The sequence below is a fragment of the Phragmites australis genome, chromosome 3 (genome assembly GCF_958298935.1).
Source record: "Phragmites australis chromosome 3, lpPhrAust1.1, whole genome shotgun sequence".
NCBI lineage: Eukaryota > Viridiplantae > Streptophyta > Magnoliopsida > Poales > Poaceae > Phragmites > Phragmites australis.
In genome coordinates this window covers 11,780,138-11,797,649 of record NC_084923.1, presented here as the reverse complement: position 1 = coordinate 11,797,649, position 17,512 = coordinate 11,780,138, and the positions used below count along the sequence as shown (strand labels likewise).

At 42.2% G+C, this 17,512-nt stretch overlaps 1 protein-coding gene and 2 pseudogenes across 1 annotated transcript; 1 reads left to right on the top strand and 2 right to left on the bottom strand.

Annotated features, from left to right (window-relative positions):
• The first annotated feature begins 124 nt into the window (after positions 1–124).
• Positions 125–5,689, top strand: LOC133912158 (uncharacterized; annotated as a pseudogene).
• A 74-nt stretch (positions 5,690–5,763) lies between these two features.
• On the bottom strand, positions 5,764–7,229 carry LOC133912157 (pentatricopeptide repeat-containing protein At5g59600-like; annotated as a pseudogene).
• A 1,896-nt stretch (positions 7,230–9,125) lies between these two features.
• Positions 9,126–14,410, bottom strand: LOC133912156 (protein TOC75, chloroplastic). The gene is made up of 7 exons (XM_062354757.1): positions 13,007–14,410; positions 11,995–12,216; positions 11,753–11,860; positions 10,941–11,135; positions 10,591–10,839; positions 9,958–10,212; positions 9,126–9,742 (listed from the first exon to the last, which is right to left on the bottom strand). The coding sequence occupies exons 1-7, from the start codon at positions 14,321–14,323 to the stop codon at positions 9,503–9,505; spliced, it is 2,586 nt and encodes an 861-aa protein (XP_062210741.1). The 5' UTR covers positions 14,324–14,410; the 3' UTR covers positions 9,126–9,502.
• Positions 14,411–17,512: the final 3,102 nt, after the last annotated feature.

The window sequence follows — 17,512 nt, the reverse complement described above, 5'->3', positions numbered from 1 at the left end:
CCGCGTTCGCATTTGGCGAGTGATCTGGCATTCTGGCTTTCTAGAAACATCTGGCGTCGCTGCGAACGAACGCGCGCACCCATAACCGGCTTTAGGAACCGAAGAGGGCAACCGCACCGGTCGCGCAGTGGTTCAGGAATGAGAGAGGGAGGAGGAAACGATCTCAGGATGGCGGGGGATCGGCTGAGCTGGGCGGGATTGCTCAAATGGAGCCTCTCCTACACCGACGGGGCGGGGCCGTCAAATGGAAGACAGGGTTAACAAATTCATCTGTTACCATTTGAAATTCGTGGTAACCGATTTTAGCGTTCCGCTCTGATAATATAAATCGATTAGCTATCAAATTTAAATTTAAAAATTTAAAAAAAAATCAGAAAAAATCCAAAAAAAAACTAGAGCCAATTCTAAGAATTTCTGTAAAAAAAATTTAAAATAATATCGTTTGTATCATATTCTATAAGGAGGAAGTTTGAAAAAGAAAAGAAAAAACTTGAAGTGCGCAACTTATTTATTAACTCATGTTAAGAAAAAACTTAACATGTAAATACATATTTTTCTTCGTAAGGCGTTTCACTTCATTTAGAGTTTTATTAATTTTTCTATAATTTTTACAAAGTTCAAAAACATAAAGTGAATATTTTAAGAAACAACACTGTAATTAAAATTTTCATATCTACTATTATTTTTTCTGCATAAAACATAGTATAAGTAAACTAATAAAGTGACTTTACTAATTTTGAAGGTGTGATGAGTTAGTTATGAATTAATCTAGTTGCAACACATTTACACAATCATGTATGTTAAAATAACTATTTCATGAGATTATGTATTTTAAAAGACATAATATCATGTAAGAAGACTAAAAAATTGGTTTCATGATTTTTGGATTAGCAAAGAGTAAACTATGCATTTAACTTGATTTAGCAAATATATTTTCTAAAAAAATATTCAACTTTTTTATGAGTATAAATATTTTTATCATGTAGCTCATGTTACGAGAAAACCAATAAAATTTGTTTCACTTGATTTAAAGCTCAAATAAATTAGCTATTGATTTTACAAGATTGAATTATTATTTTAAAATTCACTTAAATTTGAGAAAACAGTTCGATAAATTAACAAAACCAAACGGTTACCGATAAAACCAAATGTTTATCGGCAATATGAAACATTCAGAAAATACGCTTGATAAATCTGCAAAATCGCTCGTTAACCAGTGTAAACTGACTAGGTACCGTTCGGTCAATTCGATCTAAATTTCGTTAAATTTTAAATTTGATCGAGTAAATTTTAAGTGAATTCTCATCGAATTTTGAACGATTATTGCGGTTAACACGATTTTTCGGGGAGTTCGATTGCTGGTGGGGAGGTTGTGCGTCTGTTGTTCCCTTTTTTCAGGTCGTGGCTGAAGTGCGTGTGGTTTTTGGTGGTGCCGGTGTGCAGCGAGGAGGAGCGGAGGTGGCTGGCGGAGGCGGTGGAGCGGCACATGATGGTGGACGTGGTGAGTTGGATGAGGAAGATCGCGCTGCTCATGAGCACGCCGCCCACCATCTTGGAGGCGCAGTGCATCACCCACGAAGATATCGAAGGTAAATGTAGTGGTAACCCATTTTCCGTGGCTTGTCTTATGTCTTCTCATAGAATTCGCTGTAGCACGAGTTAATTTGAGCGATCAAATTTAAGTTTTGATGGCGAATTAAGGGTGATGAATGTGGAATCGGGCAGGCAAATTTCGTTTAGGGAGCTTGCTCACTTATAGTAAGGGGTAATAGAGATTATTCTCACTTATGAACGTTTCAAATCCTAAATTGGAATTACAGTATGGAATAGGCAAACTTCCTTTACGGAGGCGCAGAATTAGGACTAAGGAATGTTCCTACGTGTCTTCCCATTTGTTCTAGATGGTTTTAATATTCTGTGGTTCTATTGCAGTGCCACTGCTATTCCTAATTTTTACCTTTTTTTAGGTCAGAGATATCACTACACGCCTTTCCGTGATGCTTGTGAAATCTTATTACTTAAATAAGTCGGTAAGGATTTTCTTTATTAAAAAAAGTCGGTAAGGTTACAATCCTATGTGTTCTGCGCGGTTCTGATTGTTTGAGGAACTGATATCTGTCTAAGGTTTATAGGCATGTTTAGTAGTATTACTGATTTAGTACCTGATAACATGTACCATGCCTTCTTTGTACCTGATTGATGCTAATCAACGTGCTTTTGAACATTGCAGGTTTGCTGAGTGAGCTGCAGGTACATGTCGAGTCTATGGACATGGCAAATTGTATGTCTCAGGGCATGTTTAATTTGTTTCCATGTTTTGTTATTATTTAGAGTAAATTTCATAAAACCGCATGTTTAATGGTTATAATTGCAGAAAGCCACATGTTTCTTGTCTATTTGCAATTGGCTTATGGTTTTATGGTTATAATGATTTGCATAACCCCACCCTGACCTAAACATGGCTCCAACTGTGGTGCATCATTGCATAATACAACTGACCTCCACCAGAGATGCATGCCATGGTGCCTCCTTTTGGAGATCCTTGAGGGTCCCTGATGTGGATGGCTCTCATAGGGGCCACACCTTTGCACAATATGTTGGTAATATGTGCAAAAATCTAATTCCAGATTCTAAACAAAGGCATATTTCACAATCTATAACAGATGAACATACTTCTAACCCTAGCAGCAAACAACAGTACAAAAAATCCATCAGTTTCATCAAGAACTCATAGTCGGGTTGATGAAGGGATAAAGTTAACGATGTATCGATTCGCTGCCCTGCAGATCGTAGATGAAGCAGTGTAGAGCGGTCGCGCAGGTGCGCTGCCCAGAAACCTTATTGCCGTCCCTCGTGCGGGCTTCACAACGGCAGAGGCTCGGAGATACCGCTCACCCTCCAACCTTGTGCACAGCAAGGAGAAGGGCCGGCGAGATCCGGCAGCACAGCACACAAGACAGTGATCTGGATGGGTGGTGAAGAAAATGTGGAGCAGAGAGATGTGTCCCCAAAAACCTGGACGTCTCCAGGATTTATAGGGAAATGGCTGCCCTCTTGGAGCCGTTTTCTCTCATTAAATTTCCACAATTGCAGCCTCCATAACAGACCAATAACCCTCAGAATTAAGGCATTGATCGCGATTAAAACGGCTGATTATGGCATTGATCACAATTAAAAAGGGAGAGCAGCAAAAAGGCTTGTGTGTTCTGCTGCCACGCCACGCCACGTGTGCGTGCGTGTGAATATAGCAAAGTATACTCTCTCTTTCTCATTTTCTCTATTTCAAAGAGATCAGAGAACTCAAGTATTTAAGTTGATCTACATCCCCTTGCCTGGCAATACAGGACTAAAACTTCTTGCTTTGCATTCTCATGAATGGGTTTTAAATGGGCCACATTCCAACACAATATTCCACCACTCATATGGCCGAAAATCCTTTAGAACTACCCTGACATGTGTAATTTTTGCATTACCATTAGACTCCACTAGTGTGAGTTAATATTTGCTGCATGCATCAAGATTTATGATTGTATTTTTGCATTACCATTAGACTCCACTAGTGTGAGTTAATATTTGCTGCATGCATCAAGATTTATGATTGTTGCACTTTTACGTACGTGAACTCAATTTATCTGCTTTTGAGTTAAATCTACAATTCCATATGTAGGAGACAATGGTAGCACTTGGAGGCATGCATTACTAGTGTCAAACTGAATGCATTCACATCATTTGATGATTCAATGACATTAGTAGTATCTGTTGACATGGCTAAATGAATGGATGGAGGCAACTGTAGTGGTTTTTGGCAATAAAACATTGCTATTCAGGTGAATTCTCAGCTTCCCCTTTCACTGTGCTACCATACAACTTTCCAAGGGGAGCTGATATGTTAGGATAAAAACCATTGACTGGATGATGAACTAACTATTTCCAGTTAATGAGGCAATAACCAAGCTTAAAATTCTGGGATCAGGGACATGTGACACCACCTAATTGGAAATATTCTTTATGTGAAAATGTGAATTTTCCTGTTATGCTAATATTTTGTTATTGAGTGACTTATTTTATTTCTTTTCCTCTCTGTTTTGCTCTAGATTTGCATTCTGTAGGTGGGTTGGTTCCAGTTATCAAGTACCTCAGAAATTCTAACGTAACTATTTCCAGTTAATGAGGCAATAACCAAGCTTAAAATTCTAGGATCAGGGACATGTGACACCACCTAATTGGAAATCTTCTTTATGTGAAAATGTGAATTTTCCTGTTATGCTAATATTTTGTTATTGAGTGACTTATTTTATTTCTTTTCCTCTCTGTTTTGCTCTAGATTTGCATTCTGTAGGTGGGTTGGTTCCAGTTATCAAGTACCTCAGAAATTCTAACGCTCATATCCGAGCCGAAGCAGCTGATGTGGTAACAACAGTTGTTCAGAACAATCCGACTAGTCAGCAGTTGGTCATGGAAGCTAGTGGTTTTGAACCCCTCTTATCAAACTTTAGATCAGACCCTGACCTTACTGCCCGCATAAAGGCTCTTGGTGCACTATCTTGTAAGTATTGTGTCCACCTTTTTAGATGGTAGCAATCCTATATATCTTAAATTGCCGTGTCTGATGATGTCCTCATTTGATTTTCAGCCTTGATACGAAACAACAAACCAGGAGTTGCTGCATTTCGTTTAGCCAATGGTTATGCAGGACTAAGAGATGCATTGAATTCAGAGAGTGCAAGGTTTCAGAGGTAACATAATGGATCTGAGATTCTGTGGGATGATTTTTGGCTAATGCCTTGCTAACATGTTTTTAACTGAGATGTTTGTTCTTTTTGCCAGGAAAGCATTTAGTCTGACTCACTATCTGCTCAGTGAAAGCCATTCAGATTGCTCAGTATTTGCACAGTTAGGTTTTCCCCCACCTTATGATGCGTTTGGTATCCAGCGATGACTCAGGTGTTCGAGAAGCAGCATTAAGGGGCTTGCTTGAGTTTGCAAGGGACACAACATTGGGAAATAGTAGTTTACTAACAGACCATGACAGGTTGCGACGGCTTCTCTGGGGACGTATAGAAAGCATAAGGACGATGGCTCCTGAAGACTTGGATGCTGCACGAGAAGAGAGACAACTCGTCGATTCATTGTGGATTGCATGCTACCACGAACCATCCATACTCCACAACGAAGGGCTCCTTGTTCTGCCTGGGGAGGAATCTTTCGAACAACCTCCAGATGTGACTGGTAGATTCTTCGAGCCAATGCGTCGAGCTTCTGCTAGGAGGGCACCCCCTAATGAGAGATCAGATCCAGGAGATGAAACTGGGGGAGGAATGATACTGCTTTTAGGTCCAGCACCAAGCGGTCGATCCAACGCTAAGAGTAACTGATCATTCTGGAACGGGAGACTATATGTGAAAATGGAAGCTGGGAACGTGCTGCTGCCTTGTACCATAGATTACAGGCTGGCTCAATCGAGTGTTGTGTAATTAGATACTAGTAAATAAATAACATTCAGTTTCAGAAGTACATACTATAATACCTTTACGGTTATGTAGCAACTCCCAGATCACGCTATGCTTCATTATGTAGTTATAACGTGTTATCTAAACCTCGAGAGTAAATAGTGTGAAAGCTATTACCCAAAAGTTTCATCTACTAATCTCAGTATCTGCACAGATGTTTTTGTTTAATGGTAGCACCCTGTACATCAGTGCGTGTATATATGGAGAGATAATAGCGCAAGTTTGTAACGTTGAATCGCTTTTCAGGTGTAACCTGAAGTCCTGAACTCGCTAGCATTTGCTCATGCTATTCTGAGCTACCCGTGATCAATCCATTACGTTAGTTTCTGATGGCAGATGGATGATAATGCCCTTCACTGATACTAGTCTATAACCAGCAGAAGCCGTCGAGCTTCTTCATCCGCCGTCTCTTCCCCAGCTTCTTGATCCTGAGGACATTGCCTGACTGCACTCGCCAGCGCGCCCGAGAGCAACAGGCAATTCGCCGCGTTAGCCGGTTCGACGCTCAGCAGGCGAGACGCCACCACCTCTGCGAGCTCGACGTTCCCATGGCCCCGGCAGGCTCCCAGCAACGACCCCCAGACGAAGCAGTCGGGCTCCAGGGGCATCGCTGTGATGAAATCATACGCCTCGTCGAGCCTCCCGGCTCGGCCAAGCAAATGCACCATGCAGGCGTAGTGCTCCAACCTCGGCTCGATGCCGTGCTCTTCCTGCATGGCTCGGCACAGGCCCTTCCCGAGCTCCACCATGCCACCGTAGCTGCAGGCCATCAGGACGGCGGTGAAAGTCAGGTGGTCCGGTTTTGCTCCGTCGGACAGCATCTGGTCGAAGAGAGTCATGGCTTCTTGGCAATGACCGGAATTCACCAGCCCGAAGATCATGGAGTTCCATGTCACCGTGCTTCTCTCCGCCATCTTGTCGAACAGCCGGTACGCCTCAAGCACGAGACCGCACTTACCAGAGCGCTGCTTACAGTGAGATCCTGCTCGACACCGGTCACGACGGAGTGGGCATGGACTTCCTTGCCACGCTTCATGTCGGCGACATTGGCGAAAGCAGGCAGGATGCTAGCAAGTGCCGCTGGCCACCATTCTCCGGAACAGCGTGCGCGCCTTGTCGTACTGAAAGTTCCAGCACCGACACGGAGACAAGCGACGTCCAGGTGACCACGTCCGGCTGGAACCCGTCCTCTTGCATGGCGCGGACCAAGTCCCCGGCCATCCGGTCGTCGCCGACAGCGCGAAACCCGACACGGCGGCGTTCCAGGTGACAAGATCGGGACGCAACCCTTGCCCCCGCAGCTTGACGGCCAGCGCAAGCGCGCGCTCCGGGAAGCCGTGGCGCGCGTAGCCCGCGAGCAGCGCGTTCCAGGCGACGAGGTCGTCCCTGCGCAGCATTTCGTCGAACACCCCCCGGGCGCTGGCCACGAGGCCACACTTGGCGTACATGTCGAGGAGCGCGGCGGCGGCGACGGCATCGGAGGCGAGCGCCAGGCGGGTGAGGACAAGCGCGTAGATGAAGCGGCCGGAGGCGGCGTCCCCGAGGCGCGCGCAGGCGCGGAGGGCCGAGGGGACGGCCGCCGGGTGAGGGTCCACCGTGCCGCGGCCGCCTGGTCGGAGGCGGAGGCGGGCGAAGAAGAGGTGGAGGGCACGGCCGGAGGCGGCGTCCCCGACAAGCGCTCGTCAGCTGCTTCATCCATGAGCTCGTTGTTGCGCACATGAGCAGCTAAGTCGGGTCATCCATGAGCTTGCAGGGAAGATAGCGAAGGTTGCATTAGACTGGGACGTAACACCACTCGATCTATAAGTCATAATCCATGTTAACTAAAAAGAGTGATGCAATTTGTCAGATGATTGTATTTTTCTTTTTCTTCGAACGATAAATGTAAGTCATTCGATAAAGATATGATGGTTATCCATCTCGGTCCGCGGCGCAACAACTCTAATTCTCGCAACGCTCCTCTGTCCTGTCCATATTTGGTTGTTTCTAACGGCTCTTCTGTATCACATCCGTGTCCATCAATATTATCATGCTAATATAGCTCCATCGGGTCACATCTTTGTCTCCCCACTGCTGGTACTACCCACTGGTTATTCGTCGTCGCTCGTAGCGTCATCACTCCACCCTCACGCCCACCTCCTATGTTTGACCTATCTTTCTCCCCTGCGTCTCTTCTAAGTTTGATAGCCATAGAGTACCCCTAAATCCTTATATATTTTTAATAATATTATTTTATTAAAATATTACAAAAATAATATTTAAAATCTAATATTTGTAGAAATAGGTACCTGTTGGTACGCAGAGTACCGATTAGGGACCTATCGACATGTCGTATGTCTAATATTCGAAAAAAAAATTCATAACTTTTTTATATGATCTCTGATGTAGATTATTTTTATATGAAAATTATACATATCGTCTATATCTATAACTTTGTAATTAAATATTTTTCCATTTGAATCCGTTTAGATGCCAAAAAATATTTATACATTTTAGATTAAAAAACTAGAGTTGAAATTTCTAGCCACTTTTTGGATATCTAAATAGATTCAAATGAAAAAATAATCAATTATGAAATTATAGATAGTATCGATAGGTATAATTTTTATATAAAAATCATCTGCATCTGAGATCATATGAAAAATTATGAATTTTTTTAATATCATCTACGAGATAAAAGACCGAAGTACTGATAGGCCCTAAAGCCTAGGCCCACTGACACATAGCATGTAGCCGGCACTCCGCTTGCTAATAAGTACATATTTATGCAAATATCAAATTTTAAATATTATTTTTATAATTTTTTTAATAAAATAGTACTATTTCAAAAAAAAAAAACTTGAATCCTAATAACCCTAATCCTAACTCTGTTGACGGTCACCATCCTTCATTGTTTGATCTCATCTATTAAACTTCAGATATCTGAAATTTAATAGGCGTGAGGCTAAATCCGATCGAAATGATTTATCTCTAACGCTGCCGCTACTCGCTAGTGACTTCTACATTCTGGCTATCGATAGCGAGCGACATTTTGAAAACAGGTAACAGCTCTAGTTTCTACTACAGGTGATCCCAATGATATTTTTTTAGGGTATATATTTCCTCGTTTAACTGAGATATGTCTCCGTCACAGATAAACATTATCCCATAAAGGCAAAAATTTATCTCTTTTTACGGTCACGGACCTTGTCACTGCGGGGTGATTCAATATGATTTTACAGTCGCGGGTAGGTTTTTACTGTCAAAATGCGAGTAAGACATAAGCAGAATCTCACGATTCTCGTTTTTAATCCTAGGTCCACCCTGCACATACTAAAAAACTGATTTCCCCGATTAATGCAATCCAATACAACAATTAAAAGCAATTCATTTTTTCTAAATTCTCCTGTCACGGACTCGAGAGAACCAAACGATCAGAACTAATACCATTAGCTTGACAGCTAGCTTATCAAAATCATAAAGTAATAGTAAAACTACTAACACAAGCCTTGTCGACTCTGGATTTTGAAAGTCAGCGGCGCAACATGGAGGATCCATTCCCGGCTTCAAAAGAACAAAAGACATACTAGTGGCAGCTAAATGGCCGACACTATGAGCCAACACAAGGCATTATCATCACAAGAAATTTATAGTTCATGTACGACTCTAGAATGCATAATCCGGGAATGGAACAAAACTGTATGGACAGTTGAGCTAACCAACCGCTCATGGTGAAACAAGTTGACAATTTGACAGAGGCGTTGTCAACACAATTCAAGGTAAATCGGAGCAAATATTACTTAACATTCGCCTAGTGAGCTACAAGCTCTGAAACACAAAGCTTGCATCCTACAGAAAAAGAAAAGCTCATCCTGACGCTAATTCAAGATTCAATTATGTCAGCAGAAATTCAATGCCGGTAGAATCACAAACATAGCTCATTCAAGATTCAGCTGTGTTAAGCAGCATGCCTCGAAGATCTGTGACTTCCTCAGTGGTGGAATCAAGTGCGCTCAAAATCTCTCACCAAATCTAAAGAAAATGGTCCCAGTACCAGCATTGTGATCTACAATGTACTCTCCCCTTACCAAGCCAAGCTTGACGCCAACACCATACGAAGATCCATGACCAACACGTCTGAAGAACTCTGTAGGGTTCCCTTTCACATCCTTAGAACTCCCAAGGTCAGTGCCATGTTCAACGAATCCATACACATGTGTGTTTCTCACAGGGATGCGCAACTCAGTAGCAAGCTGCATAGATTAACAGGCACATAAATATTAGTTACCAACAAACACCCCATGTTACACCACATTGTGTGATGGGCGATGTCAATTTTATGTACTTTTTCAATGAAATAAACCAGAATGAAAGCAGTGACTAAAAAACATATCTATGCCGATAATATGATTAGTCATCATGAAAATGAAGTATCAATGACATTCCAAAATACCCTAGTAATGCATACCTCAAGAATATTCCTAGAAGCACCCAGTTCACCGTTGCTAAAGCCCCTAACGGAGTAAGGTCCTCCAAGTGTGAATGCATCATAGCTTGGCAGATCTCCTACACAACCTGCATAATGACCATGAAGAACCAAAACAGCTGGGAGTGGCTTGCCAGCACCTTTCTCTTGCTTATTTAAATTGATGAACTTTGTCAGGCTAAGCTGATGACGGTTGAAGAATGGGTTTTTGCTTCCGATGCCAAGACCTTGGTCCAACTGCAGCCAACAAGGAAATTTTCTTCAGAGGATGTATTTTACCATTGGAAAGTCTATAAAAAAGCATGGTGCTATCAAACAAGAACAAGATCAGTCCAGAAAAGAGGTTTGCAAACAATTAGAACATTGAGCAAAAGATAACTACTGTAACATAAAACATATAGTGCATGCATTTACTAAAGCACGTCTACTTTTAGGCTTGCCTGAAACCTTGAATTGAAAACAACACTTAATCAAAAGATCAATCCTAACAAGAATCCGCCTTGGCCCTTTTCACAAAATGAAGCTTAACATCGAGTCTTATCTAAAGCTACCTGGCAAATGCTTGAAGGCTACTTTACTATGTGTCCTTGGACCACAATGGTACAGATAGCTAACCTGGAAAATATATCTGTCTCCGATAATTGCACCATTTACAAACTCTGTATTGTCTCGAGTGATATTAGCCTGTAGGAATGCCATTCGATCAACTCCGGTACCACTGAGGGTTGTAGGAGGTCCATCCATGCTCAAGCCACCGCTCGGCATTGCTCGAGAGCCATGTGTACAGATACTATTAGTTTCATCACGTGTTGTAATCTCTTCCACCACGAGGCCATATGTGAATTTGCTCTGCCGTGTGAAGCTCTGAGAATCCAGAAGTGTATTTTCATCATGTTACAGATATTTCTTGAACAATACTGTTCACGAAAATGGAAAAGGCAGAAAGGAATATCATTTGTACAAACCTCTGTTATGTTGGCTTTAAATCCAACTCTATCAATCCAGACAGGTGGAGCTTCATCCATGTTGGGGCCAGCAACAAAGACAGGACTCAATTTCCTGGTGTTGAAGCAGCTAGTTTTGAAGGTGCGGTTTTTACTACGGTCATCCACACCATCCAAATAAGGATGGACATACTCAAGCTTGAATGAAAGATCATCCTAAAGATCCCAGGAAAAAAACATGGATAAGTGCACAATATGATATGTAAAAAGTCATAGGTGGCATTGCTGCCAAGTAAAGTTAGAGAAATGCCTAAAAAGGAAATATTAGACCAATGTTAGCCTATAATAAATACACATAGTAGATCAGCAACAATGGAAAACACAAATATTTTACAAATCGCATGACTGCATTTTTGTCTGAGAAACTCATCATGTGCTAATTTTTGTTCATAGCAGAATGGTAATTAATGCCCATAATTTTTTAATATGTTTCGATAGAACAACAGAAAAATTATCAAGTTCAATTTTTTGTGCATAACAAGAGTATTAAATAAACATAGTTCTTTTAGGATATTAAAGTAGGGCCATGAATCTAATTTTTTTAAAAAGATTTTACAAATGAATCTGTCAACAGTTACAAATGTACACTTTCAATATGCTAGTGTAATGAAATAGACAGAGTAATATAAGATCAGGAATGCCACGCTGAACTCACAGAGTGAATCATCATTAAACATTATTCCTCTTACGTGTAGAAAATCAAGTGATCAAGGTAACAATAACCAAAAGCATAAAACAGTAAAGCTACCAAAGAACACTCGTTACAGACTAACCTGAGGGTTTAGCAGGTTGCTGGATGTAACAGAACCAACAATAGATCTGTTCAGACCATAGATGTTCCGGTGCTCAAATGACACAGTTCCTCCAGGTTGAATGGATGCCTAAAAGAAGGTACATAAGCTATGAGGTTCACGACAGGATTACAATATCAGGTACTTTATTCATAGTGCTGTCTAGCAATTATATATACAGATTCTAGAAAGAACTGATGATAGCAAATCAATAGGTACATTACCAAAGTTGGTCGGCCCTCACGCCCAGGCACAATACTCCATTCCGTACTTACTTCAGCTGACTTTGGTTCCAGTTCCTTAAGCTTAATTTCAACTACTATACCCCCTTCTTTTGTCTCATCAGGGCGTGGATTCACTTCTATATTGGAAAACAAAGCAAGTGAATTTATATTCTTCAGAGCTTGTTTCCCTGCTCCAATGTTGAAGATATGTCCAGGTCGAAGCTATAAAAGATTAGTGGAGTTACAAGTTAAATACTGAAGTCGCAAAAACGCCATCAGAAAATCCTATGCAAAACATTCAAGTCACCACAATGAGCATTGGTGAAACATAATCAAATATGTAGAACCAAGTATTTTGTAGCAGATTAAACAACAACATCATAGTCAGCATGTCATGTCCAGAGATGGAATTACTGTCAGGATTAGGATAGATTAGTTAGTATATCTATTTGTATGTTAGGATTCGAATTAATTTGTTTAGAGATAAGTTTGATAGGAGATAAGTTAGGAGTTGGAATTGAATTAGGATTGTAATTTCCCCTCTCTATACAAAGGGCCGGCCGGCACATCCTTGTAAGCAAGAGAGGAATTAATCTAAGTCTCTCCCGATATTCTAAGTCTCCCCAATCTATAGTCTAATCTCTCCCCTAGCAGCCGACGCCGCCCGACTATCCTCCCAGTTGATGTTTATCCCCCTAGTGATCCTAGGACCATAGCACAGAACAAGAGCATCTTCCTTTTTTCTTGAATACCAGCATCAAACACCTTTTTTCTTGAAGACCAGCACCAAACACCTAATAACTAACAAGCGACAGCAAGCATGTTTGAATGCTACATGATGTTTGAATTATTAATCCACTTAAACCTTCCTAAAAGACTGCCCGTAAATGAGTTACATCAGTAAAAATAGAACATTGCAAGCATCACCATAAGCTAATCATTTTGACATGTTCTTTAAAGAACTCTGTAGTAATGCAAAGAAAATTATCCTCCTATCTTGATTTAGATATACCTGTTGGGGCAGCTCTCGGTCTATGATTGGAAGTTGGGTATTCCCCTCAACAATATTTCCAAGCTTATCCTGGAACTGGTACTCCACCTTGGTGATGTCGCCCTCAACCACCTCACACACAACCTCACTAGTGTTAAGGTTTCCAAAGTTAACCACCTGGGCGCATACGAAACCCTCAATGTGGTACCACTTCTGAACATGGTCCCTGATCTTCTGCAGCATCCTGGCGCTCACCTTCTCTTGCTTCTTCATCATTCCCAGTACCTCCCCCCGCACGTTTTCCGGTAAGATACAAGGCTTGGCACCTCGGACGCGCTGCTGGTAATCACGTTCCTGTTTACGGAGGTAGTCCATCTTCTCCCTCTCTGTCATGTCCTGGTCGAAATCAACCTGCCCAGACTGCGACATAAGCCCCACATTGATGCACTTGAACTGCTTTGCGGCACTCCAGACACTTTCCACAAAGGAGACGGTGAGACCAATTGTGTTATCCGGCTTGGGCTTCACCTCGAGATCAACTCGCTCAAACATGCCACAGGAAACGAGTGTCTCGAGTTCCTTCAGCAGCTGTGACTTGGTGTACACACCACCGGGCTGCAGTGTCACCATTTCGAAGAAGGAATCCTCCGGGCCTGTGTAGGAGCCACCACCACCGGCAGCGCGGTCAAAGAACTTGAGCTCAGATAGCTTGTACCTCTTCAGCCCGCTGAGCTTCGTGAGCGGCACCGACATGTTGACCGGGAGCCCGTGCGCGTCCCAATCCCCCGACGACTTGTCGTCCGCGTGCGCCGCGCCGGCTGAGAAGAACCGAGACCAGAAGCCCCCGCCCCCGCCCCCGCCGCCGGCACCCCCACCTCCTGCGCCCCATCCACCTCCTCCGCCACCACCGCCAAAGAGACCCCCTGCGCCGCCTCCAAATCCCCCGAACGAACCGAGGAGGAAGACCGCGCCAGATGAGGCAATGAAGAAGGCGGCGCCGGTCTTCGCTGCGGCCTCTGAGAAGAGGGTAAATATCGCGGGGAGTTCGATTCTGGGCTCGGCAGGGACGGGGGCGCTGTCAGGCTGCGAGCCGCTCGATGCGGCGGCGCGTATGGCCGAGGAGGAGCTCCCGCTGCTGAGGCCTCTAGGTGGTGGATGAGCAGCGGATTCGTACCTGGCGGACGAGATGGATAAGGGTCGCCGGCCGTGGGTCTGCCCCCAGCTGCGTGAAGCCGCGGTGGCGACGGGCCTGGAGGAGGAGGAGGAGCGCTGACCTCCCAGGCCGCGAGTGGCCTTGGGCGGGGAGCGCAAGGAGATGCCCTGCGATGTCAATGGCATTGCGGCCGCGGATGTGGTGAGGCGGAGGAGCCGAGGAGGGGGAGGAGGAATGGGGGCTTCCTCGCCTCGCCTGCCTGGGTATGTTTGGGCCTCCCTTATCTTTTGCCCCCCGTTTCGAGGGATCTTTTTTATTTTTACTTTTTAATCTTTACAAAGGTATATATTCATTTTAAAATATTACTCATCTCAGCTATTATTATTAGCTTTTTTGCGACAGTAAGGACGGACGACACCTTTAAACAAATAAAAAGCAAAAAACACTGCATTCTATTGTTTTTAAAATTTAAAATACTATCAAAATAGTTATTAGAAAAATCTAAAATACATATATTATAGAGAATACTATGTTCTAGCTCTCATAAATATTTCAAATAAAAATATAAATTGTACAATGAGAAGAAAAGACAAATTCATTGCAGACTGTGTAAAATAAAATTGTCTTTTTTTCTCTTTGTAAAAGTATTGGTTTGTTGAAATTTTATGGAGGAATAGATTATAGTATATTTACAATATTTTTTTTCAAAAAATTTCATAACTATTTTGATAGTGTTTTGAATTTTAAGAGCAATGAAACATAATGTTTTTTATTTTTTAAGTTGTCACCAATTGAAAGTGTGATACCTTTATTTTTTTTTCAAATGTGTTTTCTGTTGAAAGGGTGACACTTTAATACTTAGATGTGTAGTATTTTAAAATAGGTATGTATTTTTATAAATATTGAAAAATAAAAAAATAAAAAATTCTCGTTTCGAGTATTTTGTTGAAGGCTTAGCTGCGTCGCGTTCCGCCCCCGGCGGCCCGTGTTGCGATTTGTGAAACGCCTTAAGATCTGAGGGGTCTTTTTTTTTCTCTTTTCTTTTTTGAGAGCTGCTTTTGATTTTTTTAAAGAAAAAGGAGGAGCGAATTTGGTGCTTTAGATTGATCTCCAAATCTTGCTCTCTTTTTCTGAATCCATGACTTGGAAGAGATATTCAGTGTGCGGTGCACAGATTAAACTCTACATTATGGTGCACGTATAAGCACGAAGAGAAAAGCAAAATTTGGTGGCTTACGCATACATACCTTAAAGAAAAATTCTCAGATACTGGCGCTCGGTTTACGTGCTATTAATCAATCTTCTTATATTCTTCTTCCTTTCATCTCACATATTTTTACTGTAGTTATCTTCTTACTGTCACTTTCCACCGCTCTCGTCCATCACCACCTTTACTATTATCATCACCCCGACCCTACCCACTGACCATCCCCAACCGCCTAGCCAGTGATGTCACTGCTGTCTAGCCACTATGCCTGCCACCATCATCGCACCACCCCTTTCCCTAAGCCTGTCACTCTCCCAAATGAACCCCACCCGAATTTCAAAACCATAACCCTAAACTCGCCAGAGACTCGACGGAGTTGGAGACAAAGCGCCCTTGGGAATCGTGGCGTTGATGCCGTGGCTACAAAATTGAGTGTTGAACGAGGCCAATATGCTCGATCAAGAGTTAGCTTTTCAGATTTTTTTAGATGAAAAGGCTTCAGCATTGTCCCATTTTATTAACGAGACTGTTAAAACGTTACAGCTCTTGTCAGCTCATCATTACTGATTTTACATCAGATCAGCGACCAATCTGGGAAATCGTTAAACTCCTACACAATATGTTTATCACAGGCGACATCGATTGCTCATCACATACAAGTTCGTAGATAATCATCATAGTTGTCTTCTCTTCTAGGCCCACTCGCCAAAGTCCGCTTCACTTGCACATCTCTTCAATGTTCTGGAAGTTGCACCATCTCTCAGCACCATGTAATCTTCAGAGGACTTGACACCAAATGCTCCAGGAATCTGATGCAGAGATCCATCTCGAGCAACATAGTACCCTTGGGACCTTGAATATTGGCAGCCAATTCTTTAAGAGGTCCAACAAAGTCCTCCAGACTTGCTTTATACTCCTCCAAAGTGAATTCTGAAAAATCAAACCTTCACGGTTTTTCTGCAAACTCCGTAAAGCGGCAGCACACACATAATTCAGCACATCATGCTTTTTATTGCTAAGCCAAAACTTACCTAAAGACTCATAGTTTTCACCAAGCTTGCACTGAAAGAAAACAGATAACTCATTCCATATACATTTTGCTACTGTGCATTCAAAAAAATGAATGAACAATGCTTTCATTTTCTAGAAAAAAACTACACTCTGGAGGTTTGTTCATGTTTCTTCGAATCAAGTTGTCCTTAGTCCTGAGTTTATTATGGGATAAAAGCAACAGAAACACCTGAACCCGAGGAGGCACGTTCAGATTCCAAATAGCAGGAACATACACAGGTGTGATCCCTCAAAAGTTGATAACTGCATATAAGAGCTGGCTAGAGTATATTCTATTTGATTCATATTGTCAAATCAGATCATCTACCTCATTGTTGACACTAAGGTCAGACACCACCCCCAGCAATTCATACCAGCCTTGTATCATACTATCAGCAAAAGTTCCTTCTAAAGGTATATTTAATCTCATTGTCAACCCAGATTTGAGAAATGCTTTTACCTTTCTCATGAACAATGCAATACAAATCCCAAAATTGGACAGCCAAAGGAGAATTACCAAACCACATGTCCTCCCAAAATCTCACCTTATCCCCTTTCCCTACCTTACATCTGTACCCAAATTTTAGCGCTTTTGCAGCCCAAAGCACCCGTTTCCAAAAACCAGAAATATGGTCAGCAGGAAGGCAGAAGATATTAACACCCCTCTGACAGTATTTTGTATCAATTATCTGTTTCCACAGTTTTTTTCTGCATGTATATATCTCTTAACCCACGAACCCAACAGGCAGGTTAAGATCTCTAATATTAGGGACCCCCAGCCCACCAAAATCTATTTTCATGCAAAACATATCCCAATTAGCCAAATGCACTTTATGATGACCCTCATAGTCATTCCAAAGACAGTTGGCCATTTGACAATTAATCATATCTGTAGCCCACTTTGGAAACTTAAAGAAAGACATAAAATATATAGGAATGCTAGCTAAGTAGGCCTTTATAAGCACTAACCTACCAGCATAGGACAGCAATTTGCCTCTCCAACTAGCAATCCTCTTTAAAATTTGGGTTAATTAGATTAATGCCATTATAATTTTGCCCAATTTTGAAATATACCATTACTATTCGCATATTTGGAAACATGTCACTGCTCGTTGTT